General features: G+C 38.9%; 3 protein-coding genes across 6 annotated transcripts; 2 read left to right on the forward strand and 1 right to left on the reverse strand.

The window, feature by feature from the left end:
• Positions 1 to 1,241: 1,241 nt before the first annotated feature.
• On the forward strand, positions 1,242 to 6,717 carry nfe2 (nuclear factor, erythroid 2). The gene is made up of 4 exons (XM_079477611.1): positions 1,242 to 1,463; positions 3,168 to 3,243; positions 3,438 to 3,575; positions 4,053 to 6,717. The coding sequence occupies exons 2-4, from the start codon at positions 3,199 to 3,201 to the stop codon at positions 5,262 to 5,264; spliced, it is 1,395 nt and encodes a 464-aa protein (XP_079333737.1). The 5' UTR covers positions 1,242 to 1,463; positions 3,168 to 3,198; the 3' UTR covers positions 5,265 to 6,717.
• hnrnpa1b (heterogeneous nuclear ribonucleoprotein A1b) lies at positions 6,334 to 10,115 on the reverse strand. 3 transcript variants are annotated; one of them, XR_013787823.1, is made up of 12 exons: positions 9,980 to 10,115; positions 9,366 to 9,485; positions 9,096 to 9,242; positions 8,781 to 8,991; positions 8,607 to 8,699; positions 8,381 to 8,527; positions 8,212 to 8,280; positions 7,962 to 8,135; positions 7,736 to 7,876; positions 7,592 to 7,663; positions 6,469 to 6,531; positions 6,334 to 6,402 (listed from the first exon to the last, which is right to left on the reverse strand). XR_013787823.1 is itself a non-coding variant. In XM_079477613.1 (11 exons), exons 1-10 carry the CDS (start codon positions 9,989 to 9,991, stop codon positions 7,599 to 7,601), a joined length of 1,179 nt encoding a protein of 392 aa, XP_079333739.1. In that variant the 5' UTR covers positions 9,992 to 10,115; the 3' UTR covers positions 6,334 to 6,531; positions 7,592 to 7,598. The 3 variants fall into 3 exon arrangements, 2 of the variants coding, with proteins under 2 accessions (XP_079333739.1, XP_079333738.1); XM_079477613.1 differs by having other exon boundaries at positions 6,334 to 6,531; XM_079477612.1 differs by having other exon boundaries at positions 6,336 to 7,399.
• A 210-nt stretch (positions 10,116 to 10,325) lies between these two features.
• Positions 10,326 to 14,590, forward strand: cbx5 (chromobox homolog 5 (HP1 alpha homolog, Drosophila)). Of its 2 annotated transcripts, none has more exons than XM_079478649.1 (6): positions 10,326 to 10,695; positions 11,656 to 11,726; positions 11,820 to 12,036; positions 12,222 to 12,447; positions 12,776 to 12,876; positions 13,533 to 14,590. In XM_079478649.1, exons 3-6 carry the CDS (start codon positions 11,897 to 11,899, stop codon positions 13,672 to 13,674), a joined length of 609 nt encoding a protein of 202 aa, XP_079334775.1. In that variant the 5' UTR covers positions 10,326 to 10,695; positions 11,656 to 11,726; positions 11,820 to 11,896; the 3' UTR covers positions 13,675 to 14,590. The 2 variants fall into 2 exon arrangements, with proteins under 2 accessions (XP_079334775.1, XP_079334776.1); XM_079478650.1 differs by lacking the exon at positions 10,326 to 10,695 and adding an exon at positions 10,734 to 11,218.
• The last annotated feature ends 13,334 nt before the right edge of the window (positions 14,591 to 27,924 follow it).

Raw genomic sequence — 27,924 nt, forward strand, 5'->3', positions numbered from 1 at the left:
GATCCCAAGCCATTGTGGTTTATGTAATAGCAGGCTGTTTTTATGTGTGTGTTTGTAGGTGGTTGAGTAGGGTGGGTGGGTGCTAGGAATCAAGGCTTGGGAAGTCCCGTCTCTCTGGTTCCTGGCAGGCGCCCACTTCTTTGGACGCTGTCAGCCACCTACGTCCATCAGAGCGTTGCATTTACATACAAACATATTAACGCGTGGGAAGAGAAAGGCTGCATAATCAAAGATGAGCACTAACAAAACCAGTGACAACCAACAACGGCAGGACAGATTTTAGTCATAACTTACGATTTCGTAGTCCTGAAAATAACTACACAGGTGGAAACACGGTCTTTGATAGGTTGAAAGGAAGCTCGATTTCTCGAACAGCAGCGACGCACGAGCATCGATTGGCATGAACACACACTTGTTGTTGTGATTGCCGGCTCACACACACACAAACACAGACGCATGAATGTGGGGTTTATTGAGAGGGTGTAATATGATCGGGATAGCTTTTGAATGGCATTGGTCAAATAAAATTAAGCACTAAGGAAAACACATTCTTTCACCTTGCCATCAAAAAGCACCGTCCCATTGTGTCTGAACAATTGTGTGGATTGTCTTCAGGTGACTGTGGAGGGACTTCAGCAAGACTCGGGTGGTCATTTGCAATGTAAGACACGCTCTCCTCCACCCTCCCGTACCCCTGGCCCCCGCTCTCTCTCTCTTTCTCTCTCCCTCCCTGCGGTTGTGCTGCGGATACACGAACAATGTGGCCTTTCTTACCTGTTGAAGGTGTACATTCCATCCTTACTAAACCAAGTTAGAAAACAGCACCCCCTCCTCTGCACGGGCCGGCACAGCAATCCCAGATTTAACTCCAGGTGCACTTGATCACAGCGTCTGTGTTCAAATCACATCCTCACAGTGGATTTCCTTAACATGATTACCTTAGGTCATTTTTCCTTTCATGAAACACCGTAGGAAATCTCGTGTCTGATAAGCACAATATTTTAGGACACACACACACAGAGACCATAGATCCGGACGTGAAGTGCACTTGTTCTGAAACCACAGTGTTAAGGGTCGACATGTCAGTGTCTATATTTGCTCAAGGAAGTCCGCAGCATTCATGGCTTAACCATTTTGTGGGAACGATAATTTAAACATGTTAAAGTGCAAGATGAAGCATTTGGGAGACAAGAGGGCAAAAGGTGTGGGTGCTTTACAGGAAAGCTGCTTACATCGCCCATAGACCCATCCCATTTATGTGAGTGACAGCCTGAGCAGACAGGGTGAGTGGGAGAAAGAGTCACTGAGACATAAGGACAGATTGAACGCATGCACACTTGTAGTTCTGAGCATGAAGTGAACTTTTTCACACTTCAGTTCAACACAGGGGTCAATGGTCTCTGTTCACAGGATAATCTCATTTTGTGAAGACTTTTTCAAAGGTTCAAGGAAATGCAAAGAAGGTATGTAGGTTTCTATTTTCGTTTTCTGTTTGTTGGGTTTGTTTTGACGTTTCTTCAGCAAGTATGTCAGACAGGTGTTTCTATTTTGATTCAATATTAAAGAGTCAGGATTTTCAGTGAAGTTGTTCAAACTGTTATGTCTTTATGCTGAACGCACATTTTATTGCTTTAGATAAAACTGAAGTTGACTTCAATGATTTTACCTTTGACGTATTGGATTTGAATCGCTTTGCATATGATCAATGTTGCATGGATTTATCTTGAAATGCTAAGTTTGTGCGCATTTATATATAAATACAAAAAGTATAAAAAACAATAAATACGTTGAAGTTTAAATGTTGCTTCATTAGAAATGTATTTCTGTGCATGGCTAAGGATTCATTTAAACTTCTGTGTTATTAAGCAATGTTTCTTAATTGTTTTAAATGCAAACTAGTCTAGATTTTTATCACAAATATTCCGAAGTAAATTATTTTCATTTATTAATTTTATTTAACCTAAATGGATTTTTGCTAAATTATGTTGAGGTTGCATTTGTGAAGAATTGTATAGTTGTTAATACCCCAGCTGATTGAAGCCATGTCTCCCTTCAGAATTTGAGAAACTAGTTAAAGGAAATGTGCTAGACATTGCGGTAAAAGCAGGATATACTGTATTTCGTAAAAATTCACAAAAAATGACAAGAGGAAAGGGTTTTATTAAAACCATCATCACACATAAAAAACTAAATCATAATACATTATACAACAATATTGCTGCAATGACATTTCAACAGGGGAGTGAAAACATTTTACAAATAATAAGAACACTAACAGAAACAATAGGTGTCGTGGCTTGACTCCTAATTATCTAAAGACTGAATTGGTCTTAAATTTGCATTTTTATAATATACTGTTTTGTTAAATTCCCCATTTATTTTTTATTAAACGCTAACATTATGTTTTCTCATTAACAAAAGCAGTCAAAACCAACCGGGAAATGTCATAAAAGTTAGATTTATTATTATTATATTGCAGGATTGTTGTACATCAGACAAAATAAAAACGGGAAACCCAAAATTGATGTTTTAATAAAAAGCACTATGATAAGAACCTCCAAACCTTTGGACGAAATAAATAAATAATAATTAGGCACATAATACATTAACCTATATGGTAGTAAAACTGGCAGTAAATGCTACTATAGATACAATGTATCACTTTATAAATTTAAGGAGTGTTGTATGAAAGTCTTCCTGACATTCTGATGTTTGTGGTTAGGCCCCTCTCTTCGTTTACTGGAGAACAGGCTGCCTCCCAAAAGATTGTCTTATCAAGGGTTGACATTACCGTTCGAAAACCCAGCTGATAGGACAAATCCAGCCCAACGAAACTTGTCACACCATGACATTTGGACCATGTTGTTGGAATGAATTAAAAACTGTTCATCATCATCATATTCCATCTAATTGAACATTTAATAAATATAAAAAAATCAATGATAACATTTAAATAATTTTCAACATAGTGTTGGCACATGATCACATCCTATGTTACCTGCTGTAAGAATGCTCAAGCTGTTTGTTTGTGTGTCTGTCTGCTTAAATGTAGGACAGTTGTAAAATAATACCTTGTGTTATTGCATTGGCATCACTGTGCAAAAAATACATTTGCAAAAAAATACTTGGGGAAAAAAAGTTGTAAAATTATTCTTGTTGTGTTTTAGATTGATTCACTGCATCAGGGGTCTGTCCTGAATGTGTTCAGCAGTTAACGGTGTGCTTCCCCTGAGGATCAGTGAGGTGAGTATTGACTATTGCTCAAGTAAACGTATTCTGCACGTATCAGACTTAAAGTCACTGGCTGAAATCTGTAGTGAGACAAGAACAAGAAGCATAGAATAAAATAAATAAATTACTAAAATAATCATATGTTCTAGTTATCTCTATATGAAACATGCATTTCAAACTTACCAACAAATATTTAACTTTTTAAGGGACTGGCAAACTCAAGAAAACCGCATGGGGAGTTGTCTATGTCTACCAATGTCACTGGATTGCGGGCACATCGTTCTCCCCAGAATTTGGAGATGGACTTGGCCTGGCAGGAACTGATGGCCATCACTGATCTTCAGGTCTGTATACTGGAACAACCAGGCATTACCAATAACACAATTGAAACAAGTAGGAAATGTTTACCTATTATATTCATGTAAAGAAATGATTTAGGAAAAAAACTGCCTAATGAAAAGCCAGCGTATAACATTTTTCTAAGGCACACACACATCGTGTTTAGAACTGCAACAATGGGCCAATTGAGTGATGCAAGAATAAAGGCAAACAAAGAAAGAGGGTTAGCTGTATATTGCTGACAGTCCCCTGCATAGCACAATGACCATCTGTTTCTACATGAAACTCGAGCGCCCCGAAGTAAGACCTGCATAAGGCTACGCTCACCAAGGTGGGCTGGTCCTGCAGTCAGCAACCGACTTATGAATGCGACTTCCCTCCCTGTGAAAATTATTGTAAATGGAGTTTAGTTCGGAGCACCTTCAAGGTCATATTTGAGAAGCGGTTAATTTGGTAACTAAAACATTATATTGTTGTCACAGGAGTTTGAAGTACCCAATGAGAATCCCTTTGAAGCAGTTCCGTACCTCTCGATGGAGCCCATGGTTTCTCAAGGGGGATTTGGGATGGGTCAACCTCAGGCAGAACCCATTCCAGGAACGTCCGATGCCCATCCCGCGGTGGTTTACGAGAACTCGTATCCTGAAATGATGCCACCTTATCAACGTCTGAATCCACACATGGATATGCACTATGGACTCCCCGGTGGCCATGTTTCATCCCGAATGCTCACAAATACACAAGGTCTTCATCCACCTCTCATGAGTTTTTTGGAGCACATGAACTTGACAACACGCAGCCATGGGGTTGTCAACCATCATAGCTCAGGTCAAATTAAGAAAGCCGATGATCTAGAATCAGACTCCGGATTGTCGCTTGGTTCAAGTCCACCCCTAGCCTCCCCGGAAAACATACACGGAGTACCTACTTACCTACCTACAGATGGAACAATGTGCTATGCTGAAAACGAAAGCATGGGGGAACAGTGTCTCGTGAGGCCTCATCTGCTTGGGTCTGTTGACTACCAGCAGTCCTACGGCTCTTATCCCGGAGCTTCATTTTCCACATCCGCAAATATACAACCTGTTACCCACCAGGGCCAAGCTCACCAGCCAATGGCAACAATGAAGCAACCAATTTTACCCACAGCCCTGCATGACCTTCAACTTTCAAGTTTATCTAGAGTGGGTTCATATCAGCCTCCTTACCCGAAGCCAAAAGCGAGCAGCGTCCACACACCTATGAGCAGAGATGAGCGGCGAGCGTTCACTCTAAAAATCCCATTCGCTCTAGACAAGATCGTAAACTTACCAGTGGATGACTTCAATGAGCTTTTGACTCAGTTTACACTGAACGATTCACAGTTGGCTCTTGTAAGGGACATTCGCCGCAGGGGAAAAAACAAGGTTGCGGCTCAGAACTGCCGCAAACGTAAGTTGGAGAATATTGTGTTTTTGGAGAGCGAGTTGGGACAGCTTAAAGGCCAAAGAGAGCATTTAACCAGAGAGAGACTGGAGTTTCAGCAAAACATAGCCATTATCAAATGCCGTCTGTCAGATCTTTACACCCAAGTGTTTTCACAGCTGCGGGATGAGGAAGGACAGCCTTACTCACTGGATGAATACTCGCTACAACAGACTAATGATGGCAATGTTTACTTGGTACCACGCAACACAGTGCTGGATAGTAAATGAGCTTTGTGTCCAATGAAAGGTTCAAGATAGTGTTTAAATATGTAACTTGAAGGGATAGTTTACCCACAAATAAAAGTTGTCATTGTATAACTTCATGTCGTTTAAAACCTATACAGGACTTTCTTCTATGAAATGCAAAAGATGATATTTTGAGAAATGTCTCATGGTTTTGTGTCCTTGCATTGGAAGTCAATGGGGGACTACGTTGTTGTTGTCAAAAAAATATTTTGTGTTCTGCAGAAGCAATTAATGCCATACTGGTTTGGCATTATACAAAACAGATTAAATAATATTAATGTTTGTGCAAAATATCACTTTAAACCTATGGAAAGGTTAAAAATTCCCATGGTGCCGAACAAATGTTCCATACGGTTTACAATTAATTGTGAAATTTTTAAACTCACGAGTTGAACATCAGAACTTGTGCAAATGTGTTAAATAACCGAGAAAGTGAAGGCAAAAGTCCCAATATGTTTTAGCTGTACCTTAATTTTCTCCACAATAAGGTCTCGTCTAAAACGTATGCTTGCACTTGTTGTAGACCATACAAAGAAATGAATATCACATTAAAGATAAGGAATCAGTGTAAATGCACTTAAAGGCTTCATTGTAGCAAGCATTCAGTATACAAGTTGACAAATAAGGCGCCACATAATTTATAGAATTAAGACGTTTTATTGGTAAAAATTTTTAATAATTCTCACAGCTGCGTTTTAGTCCTAGAAAGAGAGAAACAATATCAGAAGTTTTCCAACAATATAACTCATGATGAATACCTTCTATCACTTCACAGACAAATGCCCATCCACTAAGATCCTAAATGATAAAGGCAAGTGTTAAAATTAGAAAGTCTAACACCACACTTATAAGTGGGCATGCAACGAGTTAAGAAATCTGGTGCACCAAATGACTGCGTTGAGTTACTGTACAGCTTTTGTGCTTCCATTTGATGTGGTCCATAAAAGAAATAAAACATCACACATTAAAGATAAGGAATCAGTGTAATGCATTTAAAGGCTTCATTGCAAGCAAGCATTCAGTATACAAATTGACAAAGGCAACACAAATTATAGCGTTAAAAAGTTTATTGGTAAAAATTGTAAAAAAATAAAATCCTTTTCACAGCTGCGTCTTGGTCCTAGAAAGAGAAACAACATTAGAAAAGATTTCCAACAACAACTACATTGAGGCAGATCACGAGTACCTTTCATCACTTCACCAGTTTAGACAGACAAATGCCCATCCACTAGAGAATTTCACTCGGATCCTAAATAAAAAAAGCCAAGAGTTAGAATTAGGAAGTCTAACACCATACTTAGAAGTAGGCATGCAATGAGTTAAGAAATGTGCACCAAATGACTAGGCTAACTGCATTTACTCCTCCATCACAACACTGAATGTGAAGTTGAGTTACTGTACAGCTTTTGCCAAATAAAATGTAATGTTTTACAGTTACCAGCGGTAATTGAGAAGTCTGTTCTTACCTACAGAGGTTATTAAAGCCATTTGGTAGATGCTGCCTGCTAGTCTTTGAGTGAAGACCTGCTCTCCCTGTTCTCTGCTTCGTCACAGGGCGATGATCTTGCTACTCCCTCAGCTCGTTTCCATGGCTACACTGCTTTGCAGCTTCATGTACTCTACACTTGCAGTACTCTTTTTCGAACACATTTGATTCACTACATTTACACATTTGGGCATTGAATTGCTTGTAACATTAGAATGCTCCCAGTCTGTACTTGGGGCCTACTTTAATATTGTTAAGTGTTGAAGATCTACAGCCCATAGTTTATATCGTCTACACTATAACCCCCAGAAACCCCAATGACTAAACACAGCAAGCTTTTTAAAAAAACAAAAAAGGATGTTTTATTTCACCTTGATTGGTTACAGAAATCAAATCCATAACTGAAAAGTAACTCTACATAAAACCTCATTGGAATGCTTTTCCATTGACAATATAAAACAAGTCTGAATGATGACAAAATTCATGATGTCCCACACATGATAGCACTACTGTACACCTCTTCTGGTAGCAGTTGTAACCCTGCCACACCTGTTTGGCTGAGCAGATCTAGGATGTAAACCTGCATCTGCCCTGTCACCTCTCTCGCTCTCCTCTCCTAAAGCACTCAGTCCTGTTGAACAATACGAACAACAAATGTTAAGCTGCAGACTACCTGAGTGGGGTTTCTACACCAGACATACATTTTTAGTAATGACGATCGAGTCCATGACTTACTGGTTGCTACTGTTACCCTACAATCTAGAGTCATCTGCAAAAATAAGTCTATTCAAAGCAGACAGGGAATAAAAAAAGGAGTACAAACCTTAAACTTAAAACCGTCTGCCTCCAGAGCCACCTCCATATCCTCCCCCTGAGCTGCCACCGCCATAGCCACCTAAGAGATCACAATCAGGATTTAAGTTTACAGATGATGAACAATGCCAATGTGTTATTTCTATGAACTTACCACCATATGGGCCAGAACTCCTTCCGCCTCCACCACCACCACCAAAGCTTCCTTTCATGGGGCCATAGTTGGACTGCTGGTTGTTGTAGTTCCCAAAGTCACTGTAGTTGCTGCTGCCACCACCACCTCCTCCAAAATTACCTGCACGGTTATAACACGCAGTTATTTGGGAGAACAGGCATAACATGTTGGTCATTCATTTCTAGTTAATACGAAAGCTACTGACCGCTGCCAAAGTTTCCATTGCCATTGTTGTAATCATTATATCCACTGCCGCCACCACCACCTCCATAACCGCCACCCTGGTTGCCATAGCCCTGTCCTCCTCCTCCGCCGCCTCCATATCCACGGTTCCCACCATAACCACCAGGGCCACTGCCGCCTCCTCCACCATAACCACCTAAATACAGGACAAAGCAACATTATAGAAACAGGCAGCAAATCTTAAAACAAGGAGATTTAAAAAAACAAATTACCTCCAAATCCATTGTTGTAGCAGTCACCACCTCCATAACCACCACCGCCTCCACCACCACCTCTTCCTCCTGAGAAACAATATATGAATGGCAATTTACATGCATGACAACAGATAAATGGCAATTTACATCATGACTTTTGAAGACATGCGTCCACTTCGGTACATACCTCTTCCACCAAAGTATCCATCTCTACCACCTCCGCCTCCATCAGAGTCGTTGTTGTAACCTCCATTGCCATATCTGTTGAAGTTGCCTCCATTGCCGCCGCCGCCTCCACCACCACCACCACCACCTCCGCCACCACCACCACGGCCTAAGAGGAAAACAGCATTTGAATACATTCAGGAAAACAATAGTATGAGAGAGAGAAATATAGGGCAAACAATAAATACCTCTCATGTTCATCCCGGTGTTTTGCATTTCTTGTTTGGAGAGTGCTTTTCTGACTTCACAGTTGTGCCCATTCACAGTATGGTATTTTTGAACTAATGGGCAGAAAAGACCAGTGTTAAATATGCTGCTGCTGCTGCTGCAAAAAAAAAACACAGAACCAGAAAAGCACTTACTGACAATGCGATCCACTGCATCATGATCATCAAACGTAACAAAGGCAAAGCCTCTCTTGTTTCCAGTTTTGTGGTCAACCATTATCTCAACGGCCTCAATTTTACCAAACTCTGTGAAGTAGTCACGAAGATGGTTTTCTTCTGTATCATCCTTAATACCACCCACAAAGATCTTCTTCACAGTTGTGTGAGCAAATGGTTTGTTGGAATCCTGAAACATTAAAGCCACAAATTGGATTGGGCATTTGCATTCACATAAGACCCTACAAAGTGTGCATCTTACTTAGGAAAGCACAGAAACCAGAGAAAACGTACCTCCCGGGACACGGCTCGCTTGGGCTCCACAAGCCTGCCGTCGACCTTGTGGGGGCGTGCATTCATAGCATCATCGACTTCAGTCACCCCGGAATATGTGACAAACCCAAAACCTCTGGACCGCTTGGTGTTTGGATCCTTCATTACCTAAAGAGTACATATAGCCTTTAAAGCACTTTACAGGTCCATACCTGATCATGTATTTTAATCACCCGAATAACTAGCAGCAAATAAACATACCTTTCAAAATGATATAAAGCAGAACCTTACCACACAATCTGTTAGGGTGCCCCATTGTTCAAAATGTGCCCGCAAACTATCATCTGTTGTCTCAAAACTGAGACCTCCTATGAAGAGCTTTCGCAGCTGCTCGGGTTCACGTGGTGGGCCCTGAAAAATAAACCATAATTTCTAATCGTTAAATATGCCATTGGTTTCATGAATAAGTTGCGCGTTGAACAAAAACGTAGATCATAAACGTTATAAATAAACAAAATGGCTCATTCGGTAAGGGGGAGGGGAAGAAATATCTCGGCCATGTTGGTAACGTTAACATGGCCATATGGCCAACGTGAGAAAATCGTTGCCATTTTAAAACATGTCGCTTTTTTGCAAGTCATCATATATGTGCAGTGCATTCTACAAATACTTAAAAGTTAAACAGTTTAGGATGTGATTCAAGTGAATATTTCACTAGCAGAGCTTTGCATAGGGTCACAGGATTTAAAATGGCGGCCCGTGCACGTTATAAGCATTAACAAAGAGCAACAACCGCAGCTTAAGATCTACGAATCCGGGGCGGGCAGAAACATTGCAGAAAATTGACGACACTTCTAAAGCTAAGTCGTTAAACGCTAAAACAACGATATTGCAAGTCCACCTACCTCCTTAGACATCCTACCGACTATTTATATCCGTGCTGCGCCACTCGCTTGTCGGTGAGAGAGACGCGGTGGGAAGAGGGAAGATACGATAAATACGTTATGTAAACATAATGCCCGCCTACTGTAGACGACGATTGGTTTACATTTCCCGCTTACGCTATTGTTATGAAGGCTGCGAGTATCTGATTGGTTTAGAATCAAGTCAGTATCACAGTCAGCCAATTGGAGAACGCAGCATAGGTTTTTCGGTTTACCAATAAATATTCGTTCATCAACAAAATAAGCTTTTTCCTTTTTTTTCCTTTTATTTATAAATAAAACATGAACAAATAAAACAATTTAATTTAATATTTAGATATTTGATAAATGGTGAGCCTCTCTTGATTGTTCCATCTTCATGATAAAGCATTTGCACATTTCAAAACAGTCTAAATGTATTTAATCTTTAAAATACTTGCAATGATACAGTCTGATTGTATATGATTTTGTAAGAAACTGTGATTTTAAAAGGGTTCCGTGTAGCGCGTGCGCACCCCATTGTATGTGCTTTAGGTCGTTTTGGCGCGAGAGTGGTTCCAGCAAACGTGCGCTGATTGGCTGAACACGCCAATGGACGGATGCGTGCGCGAGAGGCAGCAAACTCCTGTGTGCAGGGAAACGCCACCGCCGCAGCCCCATTATCCGACACGAATAGAAAAGACTACAGAAACCAATCTGTAAGTATAAATATCAACCGAAATAAACATCAGGCGTTATGATTGTAAGGCGCTCTTTACATTGAAAGCGATTTAAGGTATCTGCATTTGTGTTTTAAGATAGGAAAATCGGGTAAAGATCACCGCGGCCTGTGGTGTTGCTAAGCAGAGGTTTAATGTGTTAGCACGCGCGTCGACAACATTCAATTGAATGATAAAACCCGATACTAAATGTACTTTTATTAACATTAAATGTTACTACGAATGCCGTAAAACGACTCACGTTAATTTGAGACTGCAGAGTAACGTAGCTAATTTAGCTCGCAATCACGTGCACGTTTGTTTATATCATTTGTTTATTGTTTTCGCATGCAGTGACTCGTTGCACTCTTTTATAAATGCACCAAAACGTGGACTGATTTTTCCAGTTGTTTTTCTTTTCTTCCAGTTGTTTTCACGGTACGTGAGGTTTGAGTTAGGTTAACACAAGCAGTTAGCAGAATTTCTAGCATTGTTAGCAGCGATGCTAGCACTTCATTTCAATGTGAGTAACGTTGCTTTTTTAATATGCGAATTGTGATTAAACACTGTGTGGAGTGGTGTTCGAAGGAAGTCACGTATTTGTCAATTCACGTGGATAACGTTAGTTTGTCGTCTTTTAGATTGATAGTATGAAAGCTTTTCTTCGAGGCTTTTTCAATATTTTGGCCTTGCTTGCCTGCATTCTTAGTGGCTTTAAGATAAGAACTTGTAGGTCCGAATTTTATTTCTCAAACTCATTTATAAAATCGAGCTACCAGGTGCAAGACCAACATAAATGATGTGCTTATCATCAGTTTATCAGGCCGCGTGGTTTGTTATGCCTTCAGATTGAAAACATTGTGAATAGATTAGAATATCTAGCCATTTTCCATCCATGTGACTTCTTGTATTCTAACAGAAATACCATAAAAATATCATGCAAACACTTTGTTTACTTAGGAGAGATCTTTGTGAATGCTCAAAGCTTAAGATCATCTCTGCGCAGAGGTCACCGCCTAAAACAGAAGCGTGTGAGTGCTAAAATCACAGTGTTTTAAAAAGAATTACATACCATTTCACATTGAATGTAAACCAATTTTAGTGCCTTTTTTAAACTGTTTCAGTGGGACGGTTTTCCTCTGTGAGCCTGAAAGCGGACAGCCACTGTTGCTTGTAAACAAGAAAAGGTTAAAAAGCAGACATGGGAAAGAAGAACCAGAACCGTGAAGAAGATGGGTCTGCTTCCTCAGATGAGGAAGAGTATGTGGTGGAGAAGGTTTTGGACAGGAGAGTTGTAAAGGGGCGAGTTGAATATTTCCTCAAGTGGAAAGGCTTCACGGAGTAAGTAATCTTTTCCCCACTAAATTTTTTTGTGTATTGTTTGCCAGTTACTGACATCTTTTGGATTCTGATAGCTTAAATTGTGTAATTTCTTTGCATGTTTGAAAACATATCATTTACCTTTTTTGATACTTTATACATCAGTTTTATGAGAAAATATACTTCTTTCAATACATGCTTTGCAGAAAACACAACACTTGGGAACCAGAGAAGAACCTGGATTGCTCTGAGCTTATTGCAGAATTCATGAGGACGTACAAAAAAGGCAGCAATGGGAGCACACCTCCCAGTAAGACCCCCAGCACAGGCTCTTCTGCCGCCCGCTCCAAGGACAGCAGTAGTAGCACCAGCAAAAGGAAAAACTCAGAGGAGGAGAATGGCAGTAGTAGCAAACCCAAGAAGAAGAAAGAGGTAACAGCTCAAAATTATCTGTGTCTTGTCATTCTTATCAGTCAAAATAAATATATAATATGTTGCAGCCCCCGTTTACAATTATTCATTTGGGACATGCTTTTATGCAAAGTGAATTCAAAAGGAGGAAGCAGTTTGCCTTAGGTGACATCAGTAAACACAATATAAAGTTACCAACCGACATTTTCGAAAAACTAGCTTTAGCAAGGAAATTATGTCTATACTTTGGTTGCATGATGTGTTGTAATTTTAGACCCTGTGTGTGGTGTCAGCATATCTCTATTTCGAGTTATGTGGGAGTTTTTTAGCATCGTCTTTGTTCCTTTAGGATGAGATCCTTGTAGCAAGAGGATTCGAGCGAGGTCTAGAGCCAGAAAAGATTATCGGTGCAACAGACTCCTGTGGAGACCTAATGTTCCTTATGAAGTGGTAAGTACTTGGTTTGAATCATTGTCATGTAAAATATGTTGAAATGTTTTATTTAGTTGGCTTCCACTTGCATATTGCATTGTGTTTTACATGCATCACATACACAGAATGTGTAACTGCATGTTGATATAGGACGCTTTCTCACCTTTAGTTCGGTTCGGTTCATTTGGTCAAGACCAATAACAAAAGGACCCTGCCCTGAAGTCTGATTAACGGGCCATAAAATTAAAGTTTCTGCCAGGTGTAAATAGGGCCACGGTGAAAGCTCACATTTGGTCCATTATCTTGCATTTGATACGCAGCAGACTGCCCCGTTCATCTGTCATTGTCTTCAGTCTGCTCACATTCACACACATACCCTGTGTGAGACCCCACAATCTGCATTCTTTTGTATTTATTTTGCACCAATCAACACCTATTACCGACACAATCTGGACAATCCCTGCTTTTAATTGACAACTTTTCTGATTATTTGTGTTTATCATAAACTTATACCAAAATCTGTTTAAAGATTATACACTGGTCATACATTACATTATCAGTTATTTATTGTTTAAGAACATTATACTCCAAAATTATGCACCAATCATCCTTCAATTATAGTATTGTGGTACTCCACGTAATTGTTTCTTTTTGTTGCTGCTGTTCCATCACAGGAAAGATTCAGACGAGGCAGACCTTGTGCTTGCAAAGGAAGCCAATCACAAGTGCCCGCAGATCGTCATTGCCTTTTACGAAGAGCGTCTGACCTGGCACGAAGATGGCGAGAAGAAAGAGAAAAGTGCCACGGCAGTTTAAAGGACAGAGGGGGGAGGAGGATTAAAACTTAAGTCCTCCAAACCTTATCCCCTGTGTCGCACCAGTGACACTCTTTATAGCTAACTTTTAACGGACCATTTAAAAGAGGAACAGGCAGGTAGTGAAGGAGGTTACTGCCCATCTTGACGGCCTCCGTCCATGAAAAGGCATCTCTGTCCACAACTTTTCAAGGCATCTTCTGTTGCGCTTTAGAAATGATAGGTGCAGCAGTGGTGGAATGTGATATTTTTCTCTTATTCTCTCTGTTTTTCCCTTTGTTTTGTCAGGATTTGTGTATTCGTGCCCCTACAACTATGTTCTTATGATGTATTGTGTGCTAGTATAGATGTGCAACGATAACCTGTACATGTCAAAAGTTCTAACCATTCACAGCGTTGATTTTGTAGTATTGCTCGACATTACTGAGTATTGTTTTTATATCTATTACCCTGGGTAAAAACGTGATGGATTTTGAATGTTGCACACCCAACTTTTCCACCTCTCTCCATTTTTCAGGTAATTTGTCAAATCAGAATTTATTTGAGATTACTGTTTTTTTCTGTGTCAACAGTAGTTACAACAGTAGAAAAATAAGTTGCAAATTTGTCATGTTTAGTCAGTCTTACCTTTTAACTAATCAGTGTTTCTTACCAAGAAGGACAGACAATTGTCTTCATGCAATAGTGAAAAGTGAGAATTTTTTAACACAATATTTATCCATGGCATTTCTTTGGTCACGAGTCTAACAATAAACTCCCTCTTGTGGCTGTTTCAGTGAATACATTCCCATCGTGGCTTCCTGAACACAAGACTCTCCTCATTTATATGATAGTTTCAGTGTATGTGGGGTTCTTGTTTTACTTTTTTGTTTTAAATTTTATATAGTTGAACCAATAAACTGGTGTTTATCAAGGTCGACCGACCACGCTAGAGTTTTATTCTCGGTAGTGTGTTGTTTTCTTTGTAAAGCCACTGGACATGCGTTAAAGCTGATGATGGTCTACTTCATGATTGTCCATGTATTATTTACAAAAGGGAAATGGTAGGGATGCAGTCCACTTTGACAGCAGTTCCTTATTTTTAAAAGTTTCATTTAATGAGATTTGAGAATTGTTTCGTAAAGGGAGGGACCGTTTCAAAACAGGGTTAACTGTGTAGTTTTAAACAAGTTTTTTAGGGGGGGGGGGGGTATGGTTTTTGTCATATTCCCTGCCATGATCATTTATAAAGATTTCTCATTTCTGGTAGTTTTTAATATTTGCATCATTAGATGTCTTTTACAATGTTAAGTGCACATTCTTTTTACGTCTTGTACCAAATTGTAGTAAACCGTTTTCAACACCAACCATTGAAAATTATATGGAAACCTAAACCCCTGGATCATTGACTGAAGTCATGTGAAATAAATTTCACCTTTACTGTTTGAGGCTGGTTTACTGTTGTGAGATAATTTTGTAATCACAGTGTATTAGTCATAGCTATTAAAAAAATCAGTTTGAATTAAGAAGCACTGCTAATGTGTACCAGCAGATGTCATAATGGAGCAATTCTGATCTGCTGCTCATCAAATAATAAATGTATAACTTGCGGATCCAAGAAGAAACAAGGAGTATCTGTACTTTATGTTTTTGTATCCAAATTTGCTTTATAAACGTGGAGGAACTGCTTACAGTTTTATCTTCACTTATACATTAATGATGGAGTTTATGGTCTATTTCAGTATTTGTTAATTGTATGCAGCACATCATGCACAACATGTTTTTTCAATTGAACTAAGTGGATAGTTGACAAATAAATGTGTCCTATAGTGTGAGAGCCTGTACTAGCCTGAGAGAATATTAATAATATAAAGTAATATATTATTAATAACAGTTTATTTTCTTAATATGTTCTGTCACGCCATAGGACACATGTACAGTTTGTCAACTACCCATGTAAACTTTTGTAGATGAAGGCACTTAGTCCTGCAAATGTTTGACTTGATTATGCTATTCTATATTTTCCTGCTCTCTTTAGGGTATATCCTTTCTCTAGAATGCTCCTTCGTGGCCTCAGCTTCAAGCAGTCCAGATCTTAAGAGTGTAAATCCCTCGCTTTAATACTGGCTGACGGCCGCTGTCTTGACTACCTCAGTGGCAGTGGAATTTTCCAAAGGGGAAGGCAGCTTAGCTCTGAAAAGGAATGCAGAGGTCACTAGTAAATTTTCAGCCCTGGGGAGCAAAAGTCTAGGCAGATAGCTGAGAGACCGCCTTTATGCTTTATGGAACGCCGGAGAGTCGTCACACTTGGTCTGTTCCACCAGGACCGTGATCTTAAAGGGACAGTTTACCCCAAAATAAAATTTGGGGTAAGCAAATGAAAAATGACCCTCGTGTTCTTCCAGACCCGTATGACTGATATTCTTTCTGTGGAGCATGAAAGAAGATGTTAGACAGATTGTTTAGAACCGACAAGCTCAGTCCCTATTCACTTCCATTGTATGGAAAACATAAGGGTGAAAAAATGATTACTGGATTTTTAACAGTTTATAGAGAGGGCCTTAAAGAATGAAACCATGTTTCAGTCGAAAAATAAATGACTAAAGCTAAAACAAAAGAAAATAAAAAATATTTTGAGTTTGTGCGTAAACCCTAGGGTTTGACTTAAGTCATTTTAACCCAGCTAAACCTACTAGTCGAAAAAAGCACATCTTGCACGCTTAATATGTTTGCTGAGGCAAAAAATCCAGTGAGCGGTGAACGGAGTCCGTGTGTGTGATTTCCGGGATGAATGTGGTCTGATGAGTTTTTGCTGCGCATAATCTCAAATAGATGGTCGTCAGGGGGACCACTGAACAGCTGTGGTCGAGGGCTGAAGTTTGGGAAGACTGCAGCAGTGTGTTTGATCCACACTGCATCACCGTCCAAACCACCTTTATACACACACACACACACACACAATCACACCATCCCATTCTTTGGATCAGCAAGCAGATTCTGTAGCCCTCGGAAGAACAGTTTGGAAGATGTGTGGCGGGTTTACCACGTCTCTTTGCCAACCTATAATTGCCTGAAGTACCAACCATGCCCCATTACACCAAAATTTTGCTGAATTTTAGTGCGAGATTATGTGCGCCATCATTAGGAACACAAGGTCCTGTCGTTACACGTGACCTTTTCGAGCCGCTTATCGCCCCGCTGTTGTATATTGGGTCACCATTCGAGCTGTACACCCTTGATGACTTCGCTCTGCGGTTTCTCCGCTCACCAATCAGCGATGCCGCAGCGACGCACGCATCTGCAATCGCGTTTAATGTGCAGCAAAGCGTTGAGACACAAAGCCCGGCGTCTACCGACAGCCCCCACCGCAGAGCGAGCTGTCTGCTGTTATGTCCAGTCCTCTTCCACCCCCATCTCTTCCCTTAGCCGGGGGAGCGAGAGAATTATGGCAGCCATAAAAGGCAGATAATGCATTGTTAACTAATTCTGTCTGCTCAGAGCTGATGTATCCACGGCCCTAAATCTCCATGCCTCCAATAAAATGCAAATGCTAATGCTCGCCCTCCACGAGCTGATATCATTTTTAACAGGCCAGAGGTAAAAGCTGCGATAGGGTGGGGCGGCGGACGACATCGACGGTGGATCTTTGGTATCCTAAGGATGTTCAGCAGGAGGAGAGAAGATACAGCTTATTAGAACCGAATCCTAAATATGAAGGTTCTGGTGCTGTAGCTTTGGCGGGCCGGACTGATCAGAGAGTAAACGTCAGTGTATATTACTCTATAAACTGATTCATGGGCTTCTTTAAATTAGCTTTGTATGTATTATTTACGCGCCGCACAAGGAGTTCCAGTTGAAATATTACATCCCTTAAGGACATAATTATAAAAATCTAGGCATGCAAATCATAAATATTCATTTTAATACTTTCTTTAAGATTGGTGGTAGCTGTGCATCCGATGTAAAAATTTGCATTTATTATTAAAGGGATACTCCAACCAAAAATGAAAATTCCGTCATCATTTACTCACCTTCAAGTTTTTACGAACCTGCATAAATGTCTTTGTTCTGTTTAACATAAAAAGATGTTTGGAAAATTTTAGTTACTGACATTTCTGGGACATTTCTGGGTATTTTATCTAGGGCACATTTGACTACCATTTAAATTTTTCCTACTATGGTAGTCAATGATGTCCCAGAAAAGTCAGTTTGCTAATTTTTTCCAAATATCTTTGTTTGTGCTCAGCAGAACAAAGAAATGTGTACAGGTTTGGAACAACAAGAGGATGTGTAATTGATGACAGAATTTTTGCATGGAGTGTCCCTTTAACATCATTTTTCCCCAGGAATCAAATGCTTGATGTCTGCATACAACAAGGTTTTGTTTTGTGCATTTATTAGAAAAAGCGATATTATCATCTTCCATCTTCCAGAGATGTCCAATAGAATAGCGCCACACACTCAGAAACCCACTGGGACTTTTAAATATCGATTCAGATCTATACTTCAATTACAAAATGGCAGTTTTCTGCAATTTGTTAATGATGGCTGATTTGTGGTCGTTCAACGCCTGCCGTGTTCTGTAATTAGACCGTAAATTCATTTTCACTAGGGACATAAGGAAGATGGAGAGACACTATGTCACATAATGTCAGGCCTTTTGGAGGAGCTGAAGTTGTTGAACTAACAAAATTCTGGATGTTTTTTCAATGTTGTAGAGCGCTTCATTCTCTCACAGTACAACATTGGCCACCACAATTGCATATTCACATTTATATATTTATTTATGTGATTTATGTCACATCTGTCTTTAAATGTGGTGTGCGTGACCTCCTCCAGCATAAAAATTGACTGCTCTGCTGATACTGCCCATCATACTAGAACAAATTCCCATCTCGATTCAGGTTTCAATTGCTTTACACTTAGTAGTATTACACCAGTTTTCTCAGAATGACTGTTATTTAATGCATATTTAAGTCTGCGCCGATCGTGGTACGTCTGAAACGACCGGCACAGTTTAATCTCAGTAACCGTTTCAGCAATGTAGTCTGAAATTACACACTTGTGTATGTGTTTAAGATGGTGGAAATACTCCTTCGAGTCTGCACAAGGAGGATATAGAAGTTACAACCTCAAGGATTTTAATGTAAAAGATAGTCGTCTCTGTTTCTCACATAACAGCCAATTTATTTAAATACTACAGGCTTTGAATGTAAAGGTCGGCCAAATGTGCCCACCTGCTGGCCTCTCCTGCATCCCATCATGCCCCTAGACTAGGAAGACCATGGGTTGTTTTTGTTCAGCATGTGTTCTTTAATTTATGACAGCAACTTATCGGCGCCTATTTTGCTTCAAAAGTCTTCTTGAGTTTCCTGGCTAAGCTGGATGTGTGGAGCGTGCTAATCCACTCACATTCAAGAAAGACACGTTCAGATGCTGGCTCGCCGCCACTCGTTTTAACCCATGGCGTTCCGACTTGAGCATAGGCCGCATAACCGTGACATGGCACAATGGAGACTTGAGTTACAGCATCCCCCAGAGAACACTGTGTGATTTTCTGGCAGAGTTTGAAACCAGAGGGCTCTGTGATCCAACAGCAAGCACACAACGCTCATGTGCACCCCAACCCAGCTGGCAGAGAGCGGATCGGGCACATCTGTCTGATGGAAACGCAGAACTATCTCATGCATCTCAATTGTGAAGTGTCAGAGGATGACTGATTTCACTTTTAGGAGGGCTGATGTTTGCGGGAAGGATTTCTCTAGTGAATACCCGTGTAATCCGCTGGCTTTCAGGGCAGACACACGGAAACTCTCAAAATAAAAACCTTGTATTCTAAGGAATGTCTAGGTAATCTAAATGTATTTATCCTCAGAATAACACCGTAGAATAACATTGCACTGTATAACTTTTTACTTTTATAAATTTGTTGGACTAAATAAACACAACAATTAAAAGCTAATTTTGGAACACTCTTCAAATATTGTTAGTAGTTCACAAATTAAAACAAAAATCATAATTTTACCTTAACACATATATCAAAATATTAAATTCAGAAATACTGGAAATAATTAGATTTTTCTGTAATTAAATATCTAATGTTTAATGTCTCTTATTTTTTTTCCTGTGGCTACATATAACATGTTAATACATTGACTTTTTTTGCAGTTTTATAAGTACCATAATGCTTATTAGGTACAGTATTTTACTAGAAAAAGACACTGAATTTATTTTTCACTGAACAACAGTCAGTTTAAGCATTGGGACAACTTACCCCATACATTGTGACCAAATGTCCCACTACCAGGGATAGTGCATGTTTACTAAACTGTACCTTTGTGCATATGCATAAATGTAAAGATCTGCCTATATATTCACTTTCAAGAATAAACCTTTTGAAAAACCTCTCCTACCACTTTCCATCACACTGTAGTGAGCAGTTGGAAACTTCACCAGATGCTCACATCTCTGTCTTTCTCTCTCTCTCTCTCTCTCAAAAGTCCCACAGCATTTCCGCAAAGGATTTATATTCCACAACGGTTTATATTTATTTGTTTGGAACAGATGTAAGAGTTGCTGTGCTGGTGTTCAGAATGTTACAAACCGCTTCAGCACACTGCGTTTGATTAGCAAACTTTAGAAGAGCGTGAGTAAAAACAGTACATAAAAATTTGTGTTGCATGTTTGCCTGACCTCTGGAGTTCAACGTGTACACACCTGGTTTCCTTTAGCCCTCTATGCAGAGCCACACATCTTATGGGATAGGTCTCCAAATGTTTAACAAACACAAAGGATATTTGATGGAAACAGGCAGCAGCAAATCTGTTCTGCTGGTGATGCAAACTGTAATGTTTATTTTTAGCTATAAAGAAGTATCTGTGTTATGGAGTAATCATGTGTGATGAGCAACTCCAAAATTCATTTGGATTGTCATTGTATGATTGTTTTCTATTATGAAAAAAATACCCACATAAAAATTCTAATATACTGTATATAAAAACATCTTATTTGGTTTTTTGAAAAGGTTTCTTGACTGCACATATATTAAGTCATAAACAATTCAAACGAGTCTCAGGAACCCCAAATGATGCTTTTAAATGAATGCCAAACTATGTGAAAATGTATGACAGATGTGTTACCTTGGCAACAGCAAGGTCACCAGAAGCTTGGCTTTATGGGTAGAGCTCATCTGTTTGTTGCCCAATGGTTTATGCCTAGTGTAGGATATGGCCATGGAAAGAACTGAAGGGGTCTGGGGTGACCGGAAACAACAGTGGCACTGCTGGGTCCACTTACTGCCCTGCTGGAGCCAGACTACTGCTTCTACAACGTCCTGCTGTTTCGAGTTCCTCATCATAAATTCAGGTGAGGAGGGGCCCTTTTAGTCCACAAGCACCACAGGGGTCAGAGGTCTAATGTTCAGGGACACCGTATTTATAGAATGGGCAGGGGCAAGTTGTCACACAGGAAAGTTGTAACAAGGGCTATTTCAAGTTGTGGATCAAAAGTCCAGTTGGGAAAATGTTTGTTCACACTGTCACTGGTTTTGTATTCTGGGTTTAAAGACAACTCACAAACTTAAATTACATTTTTTTCATGTTTTAAGCACATGATGTAAGGTTGCTGTCTAATGAAGGGTTTAGCTTTGTTCTCAGAATAAGGGTTTATGTGATTAAATGCTGGAAAGAATACAATATATTAATTGCTGTTCCCTTTTTAATTATTAAATTATAGGATTTGTGTTTAAATAGGGAACTTCAGTAGGCCTAATTTCAATTAACTTTGGGGGGTTCCCAGACAGAGATGAATTGAAACTAATACGGCCTTGGTTAAATAAGGATATTCAAATTGTTTTTAAAAACATGCGTTACAAAAAACATTACTGGTGGGCGTCTTAAGACAAAACAATCCCACTGACGTATTTTAAGATTGTTGTTTTCGATTAAGATACCTCAAACATTTAAGTTAGTCTGCGACTAGGCTTCAACCCCGTTCCGGGAAACCGCCCCTTTATGTTTAACCTCTAGTTGAAAATTAAAAATTACTATCGAAAAAAATGAATTGCAATTAATAAAAATAGGATTTTGGGAGAAAAAAGAAATATCACATCACATCACCCTTAATTACAACAGGAAATTAACAACATTTCAGGATTTTTTATGTAGAAATTATGTAAGCAAAACACGTTTGTTTTTACAGTATTTCTAACTAACATATCTATCTTAAAACTGTATTTAATCAACACGGCGTATAGGAATTTAAAGTCTTTTTTATATTTGACCTGTGCTTCCATCTCCTTATCTTGGGCGTGTGGTTCTAGGTGATGGCCCCTGTGCTTAGTTTTCACATTTTTTGTCTCGGCTTGCATAACCTTATATTTTTTCCTTATAGTCAATGCTTTCTTGAACAGCTGTTGTAACAATGAAAATTGTAAAAAGCGCTATATAAATAAAGTTGACTTGACTCATGCAACATAAAAAACTTTGAATAACACGGAACATCAGGTTTTGCATGAAAAGTAAAAGACAAATATACATTCTGAACTTTGTTATGCTAATTTCTCCCTAAATTTCCACGTATAAAAGCAACTTGTTCTGTGGACACGGCATCACACACAAACAAACGTTTCCATTTGAACCTCTTTCACATTTATTCCCAAAGTGAGAGCGACGATCAATTTACTTCTTCGGTAATCGGTTGGTCATGTGACTTCTCAATATGGCGTCACCACCAGGTGGAACAAACAGGTATGTGGAAAACAACTAAGTCTGTAATTTGCGGTGCAACGTTAATCTCCGTTTAAAATTGCGCGAATTCTATTTTATGATTTGACAAAGTGTTATATGACTAAAGCGGTGTCTGCAAACAAATGATGCAAGTAATTTGTATTTTTTTAAATGCACAGTTTGCAATTTCTGTCAACATACAGACAGGCCTAGTCAACATTTAACTTCTGCAGTAATGTCTTATGGTTATATGAAATCAGTCCTGCCAATGCAACCCCAGACGATCATAACAATGATGGACGTGTTTCACAATACCGTTTAATGTGTACCTGTGCCTTTTGTTTAAAAAAATGAAAACAAAAATGTTAATGGAGTGATACTCGTTCATATGTGTGTATGCACATCCTTATGCTTGTCGGATTAGTTTTATATTTTAAAACCTTTGTGATATTTTGAAACCACAGCCTTTCTTCCACAGGCCTGTCTGTTTTAGACCGCCCTCTTGCTTTTTCAATAGGAATCGCATTCGATCCAATGTTTGCAATCTGATTCAACATATAAAGGTTATTTCAATAAACTGTTACGTGAAATACAAGTTTAAGCGTGTTTATCGTCCAGTTTGATCGGTCTGGGATTCGTTGAAATACGTCTGTTAGTATATCAATGAGTTGGCACCGTCGGCCGAATGCCTCTATACAGAATTATGAGCTTGTGAATGAAGACGGATGGAGTACTTATGGGCATGTTCACTCTTGTAAATAGCCACGGTGGATGTAATGCACTCCTATTTTTATTTGATGTTTGTAATTCTGACTTCTATCGCTTTTTCAGCGGGGAGGCCGGAATAAAATGTCATAAAATGAAGCCTAATATTCATACATTACGTAATTATAATAAACATTTATGCGATTTAAAAATATTACATTTAAGATAGGCTCTATCTTAAATATTGTTTATCGTGAATACGTGGATCTATGCTTTTTTAATACAAAAACGCAGGGTATTTAAAATTTTCAATAGGTTTTCGTCATTTGATCATTCGAGTGAAAATGTTTTTGATTATCAAAAATGCGCAGGACGAGCGGAAGAGGGCGCTAAGTGAGTTTAATGTAGTTGAACACGGCTGTCTTGTGTAATAATGTAAATTATGTAGAAACTTTCCCATCAAACATGCTTGCAAAATTGTAAAATACTTGGTTAGCAGCATAAGAAGCGAAGGAGTTCAGTTAAAAGTTGAGATCGAAGGTCAAATTCTCATTTGCCAAGTACAGTATTTTGGTTTATATGTATTTGGTTTAATACATTATTTGATTAAATTGCAAGAAAGTAATGGTGATCATAGTTTCAGAAAACATAGTAAAGTTGCTTCAATCCTTAGTAAGCCACAGTCATAATTTATGTAATTTAATTTACCAAGTCATCTTTTTTATGATAAAGAGAACAACAGTTTATGAAGTTTATGAATAGTAAGTAGTATTTAGTATATAAAATAACTGTACAATTTTAATAAATGTTGTCGGATCCCATACAATTATGTTTACAAAAAAATGTCATAGTGTTGTGATGTAAGTGCTGCCACCAGAGGGCGCTTGAACATCAATGAGAACCGATGCCAAAGCCATTGAAGGGTGTGAAAGCTTTTTTATTGATCCCGTGTTCTGTTAATTTTGTTATTTAGTTAAATAAAGAATAGAAAACGAATTCTGGTCTCAAACGGAGATGATGAAATAATGAATATTCAATTCTATTTCAGAGATATAACACATTTATCAGTGGGTTGAATCTAGGTTTTAAAAAACAAATGCCAAAATAAAAGTAAATCAAGCACAAGAATTGTTGTATTTGTAGGGAGCATGGAGGTATGTTAGAGCCATCTTAAGGCATAGTCTTCTTGGTAAACTAATAAAAATGACAAAACAACTAAGGCATCTTTTGCCATTCCGGACAAAAAGTCTTAAACATCGAAATGAACTTATTTGGTTGAACAAATTGTTATTCAACCTTTGTAGAGCCAAAATGATGATTTTAAACTTTCACGTCTAATACAGGATCAAAATTGTGTTTCTGTTTAAATAAGCAGAGGGTTTGGTAAGCCTTATAAATCAAAGAATTTGATTGGTAACAGCAGCGTCGGAATTTCTATTGGCCTTTTATCTGTGTCTTCAGCACGTTTTGTATTTTTGGATGTCATGTTTTTGAACAAACGCCTCACTCTTTTCCAACCAAGTAGCATAGCTCACCTAGTCTCAAGCCACAGGTATGTTTGTTTTTGTGAAGAACATTTCCAGAGGTGGGGGTTGCTTTGTTTATTGACGCTGGGTTGAAGGTCCGCAGTTGGCCAGATGCTCCGTCTGGGAATTACGTCTGTCCTCTTGGCATCCTCATGATGGTGTGTTTGCTCAGTCTTCACAATGACACTGGTAAAGGGGGCTCGATTTGTGATTTTTGAATCTCGTTCAAACCTGAATTCAGGAATTTGTTTAGGATGGACCCAACCCAAATGTTCTTCGCTTTAAACCAGCTGACATCCAGCTGTTACAGATGGGACGACAATTTGGATTGAGCTGGACAGTGTCAGATCCAAGGCTGTGTTTCTCAGAATTAAGACCCCTGTGATGAGGCCTGTTGTTTTCCTCTGTGCTGGGGAGAATTTCTCACAGCAGACATTCAAGATGGTCTTGTGGTTAAGACTCGCTGGGGTGGGTCCTGTCATAGGGTTTGTGTCTTTTTGTTTTTGTGAGCAGAGAAGGTGCTGGATGCAATGGTGGGAACTGGAACCTTGGGTTTTGTATTTCCATTAGAATGAATGAGTGAGTGACCCAGCTGGGTGTAACTGAGGAACTTACGTGGGTGTACTTCGATATTCATTTTGCTTTGTTAAACGTTTCAAAATAGCTGAAAATAACATCAAGATATATCTTAAAACTTTGTTTTGTTATTTTTTTGAGGAAAAAAATCAATTTCAATAAAAGGAATGTACGTTTTATATAATGTAAATTTTAAAATGTATTCAAAGAGTTTTTTAAGAGTTTGGGAAACACTAGAACAAGATGTGTTTCATCGGTTTACTTGTAATTCATTTTCCCCACAATTTTCCCATGTAAACCACAAAAGCAGTTGAAGAGTGAACTTATTCATACATTTCGCACAGATGACAGGCAGATTATTTATAACGTACTATACAGTGTATCTCTCCTCCTAAACTAACAGCTCGAACAGATTCTACACAGCCTACATGTCATATTGAATGGTTATATCTAAACATTAATTTGTAAGTAATGTATCGTTGAGTCTCAAATTAATAATTTGTTCAGGATGTGCGCTCGGTAACCTAGCAACTGCCTTCATTAATTTCCATTTTCAGCTGTGGCGTTTATGCTTATTTTCATGGCGCTAAAGTGGCAATTGGCTGTAAAATGCTTTGAATGAACACACTCAGTTCAGCAGGTTTAAGGGCCTCATGCAAATCTTTAGGTGTGCAGCTCGCTGCTGTTTTAGGGTCTAGGAAGTGTGCTTGTGTCTAGGGTTTTATGACAAACTGGATCTTGTTCAAGAGCTCGCTCAGTTTTGAATTTACCTCAAATTGATAGAAGCAAAGCCAGAAATAAATTATATTTATTTTTCTTTCAAATATTTCTGATTATCATAATCAAAGAAAGACCGTCAATTGCGTATTTATTGCTCACTCAATACAATATATCGTCGCCTTGGAAGTATAAGGTGCTATCTGCATTCTAAGCAGTTTTAAGACTTGACTTTGCAGATAAAACCTTTTTGTTTTCTGAAAAAGTCCCAAAAAGTTGTCACAAAATAAAAATATGTGAATAACTCGGTTTTGACAAAAATATCAGATAGAACCGAATAACCCCAAGGCCATATGTTGATTTAAATAAAGAAATCCGAATGTGAATAAGAAGACTATCCACTGAGAATAATGTATTCGTATGGTTTGTACACATTACACTTTAAACAAAGGTGTTTCACGATGCCATAGAAGAAAACTTTTTGTCCAAATGGGTTCTTCAGATTCTAAAAGAAGAACCTTTTAAGCATCTTTATTTTTAAGAGTGTATGGCGATACAAATATTTTACATTTATTTATTTTCTTTAGGGTTGAGTTAAAACCTAAATGTGCTTCTGATGGGTCTTGTGAGGTTGTGAAGTGCAGTTTTTAGTGGATTGAGAGCACTAAATTCTGTACAAATAAATTCATTGTTAAAGGTTTTATTTGACATGTGGTCATGGTCTCACAGCTGAGGGAAATATAAGCTATACTGTACAGACATAAGCTTGTATAACCTATAAAAATGTTTTAAAGTCTCTCTGGGGTCTCCTTTATTTGTTTATATTGCAGTTCCTAATTCAGCCTCTAGGTGGCATACATAGTTTGATGTCTGAGGGCATTCTTATGTCTCATTAGAATCAGTGGTACTTTATCACATGCAGTTATACATTTTTTAGCGCAAATTAATTATTTAATTATTATTTATTTAGATATAAATCTCAGAGATTTTCACTTAACCAGGTTTACTTTACTTTAAATTGGATCCAGATTCGAGCGAAGATACGGCCTCTGCATTTCTTCTCTTCCTCTTTTACACAGGGTCCCATACTGTGAAGTGATTGGTGCAACGTATAGTTCCTCCGGAATAAATCACCCTTATGGGACAAAGATGCATTTCGCCGTATGAGAAAAGAAGAATGAGGGCAGCAGGATTTATGATGGGAGATGTGAAGCCTTGATGTTGCTGTCAGACGTTACCGCAGCTTGCCATGCTTGTGCCTCAGGCCTGGAGCGCTTTCGCAGGAGCGTAAGCTTAGCCTGTGATGGGCCTGCGTGCAGCCAACATGCCCACCACATCGAAAACAGATCCATTTGAGGCCTTTGAAGTTCACTCGCCCCAACCCTCATAACTGCACATTTGCACTCTCTCTCTATCCCTCTCTCTCTCTCTTAATGCCCGTCCAGCTCATTCATCTTTTCCGGGCGGGTTCTCAGCCTGTGGTGCTGAAATATGGCAGATGAACCTGTTACATGTTAGTTTAAGAGATAGTGTAGGTGTAAATTACACTGGAGGCTCTGGCTAACCTTATTTATGAGAGGCCTGTCATGTGTTTAGGTGTTAGAGCGAGACGTGCTGCTTAAATCGTTTACTTTGCTGTAAATCAGAGCATTCGGGCACGGGGTTTACGCACTTGTTTACACGTGTGTGTCTTTCTCTTTTCTGTGTACGCATGGTTCTGGTGAACTGGGGAATGGTTGGTTGAGGATCCATCGGAGGTCACCATCATCTTTTATTTTAGTTTACTTGAATTTGTTGAAATATGTCACTCCTGAAGCCTCTTAGAGTTTTACTGTAGGCGCTTGAAATAGATTTTTTGAAAGTTTATTTCTGTATATGCGTCACCATTTCATTTAACCCTGTGAGGAATAATTAATGAATTTATTTTGTATGTATTTTGATCATGACATTTCAAAATGACTGTTTGGAGGCTGGCGGTCTTTATTTAAATCTACTACAATTATATTCCGTTTTCACACAAAA

The sequence above is a fragment of the Barbatula barbatula genome, assembly GCF_947034865.1.
Source record: "Barbatula barbatula genome assembly, chromosome: 17".
Taxonomy (NCBI): domain Eukaryota; kingdom Metazoa; phylum Chordata; class Actinopteri; order Cypriniformes; family Nemacheilidae; genus Barbatula; species Barbatula barbatula.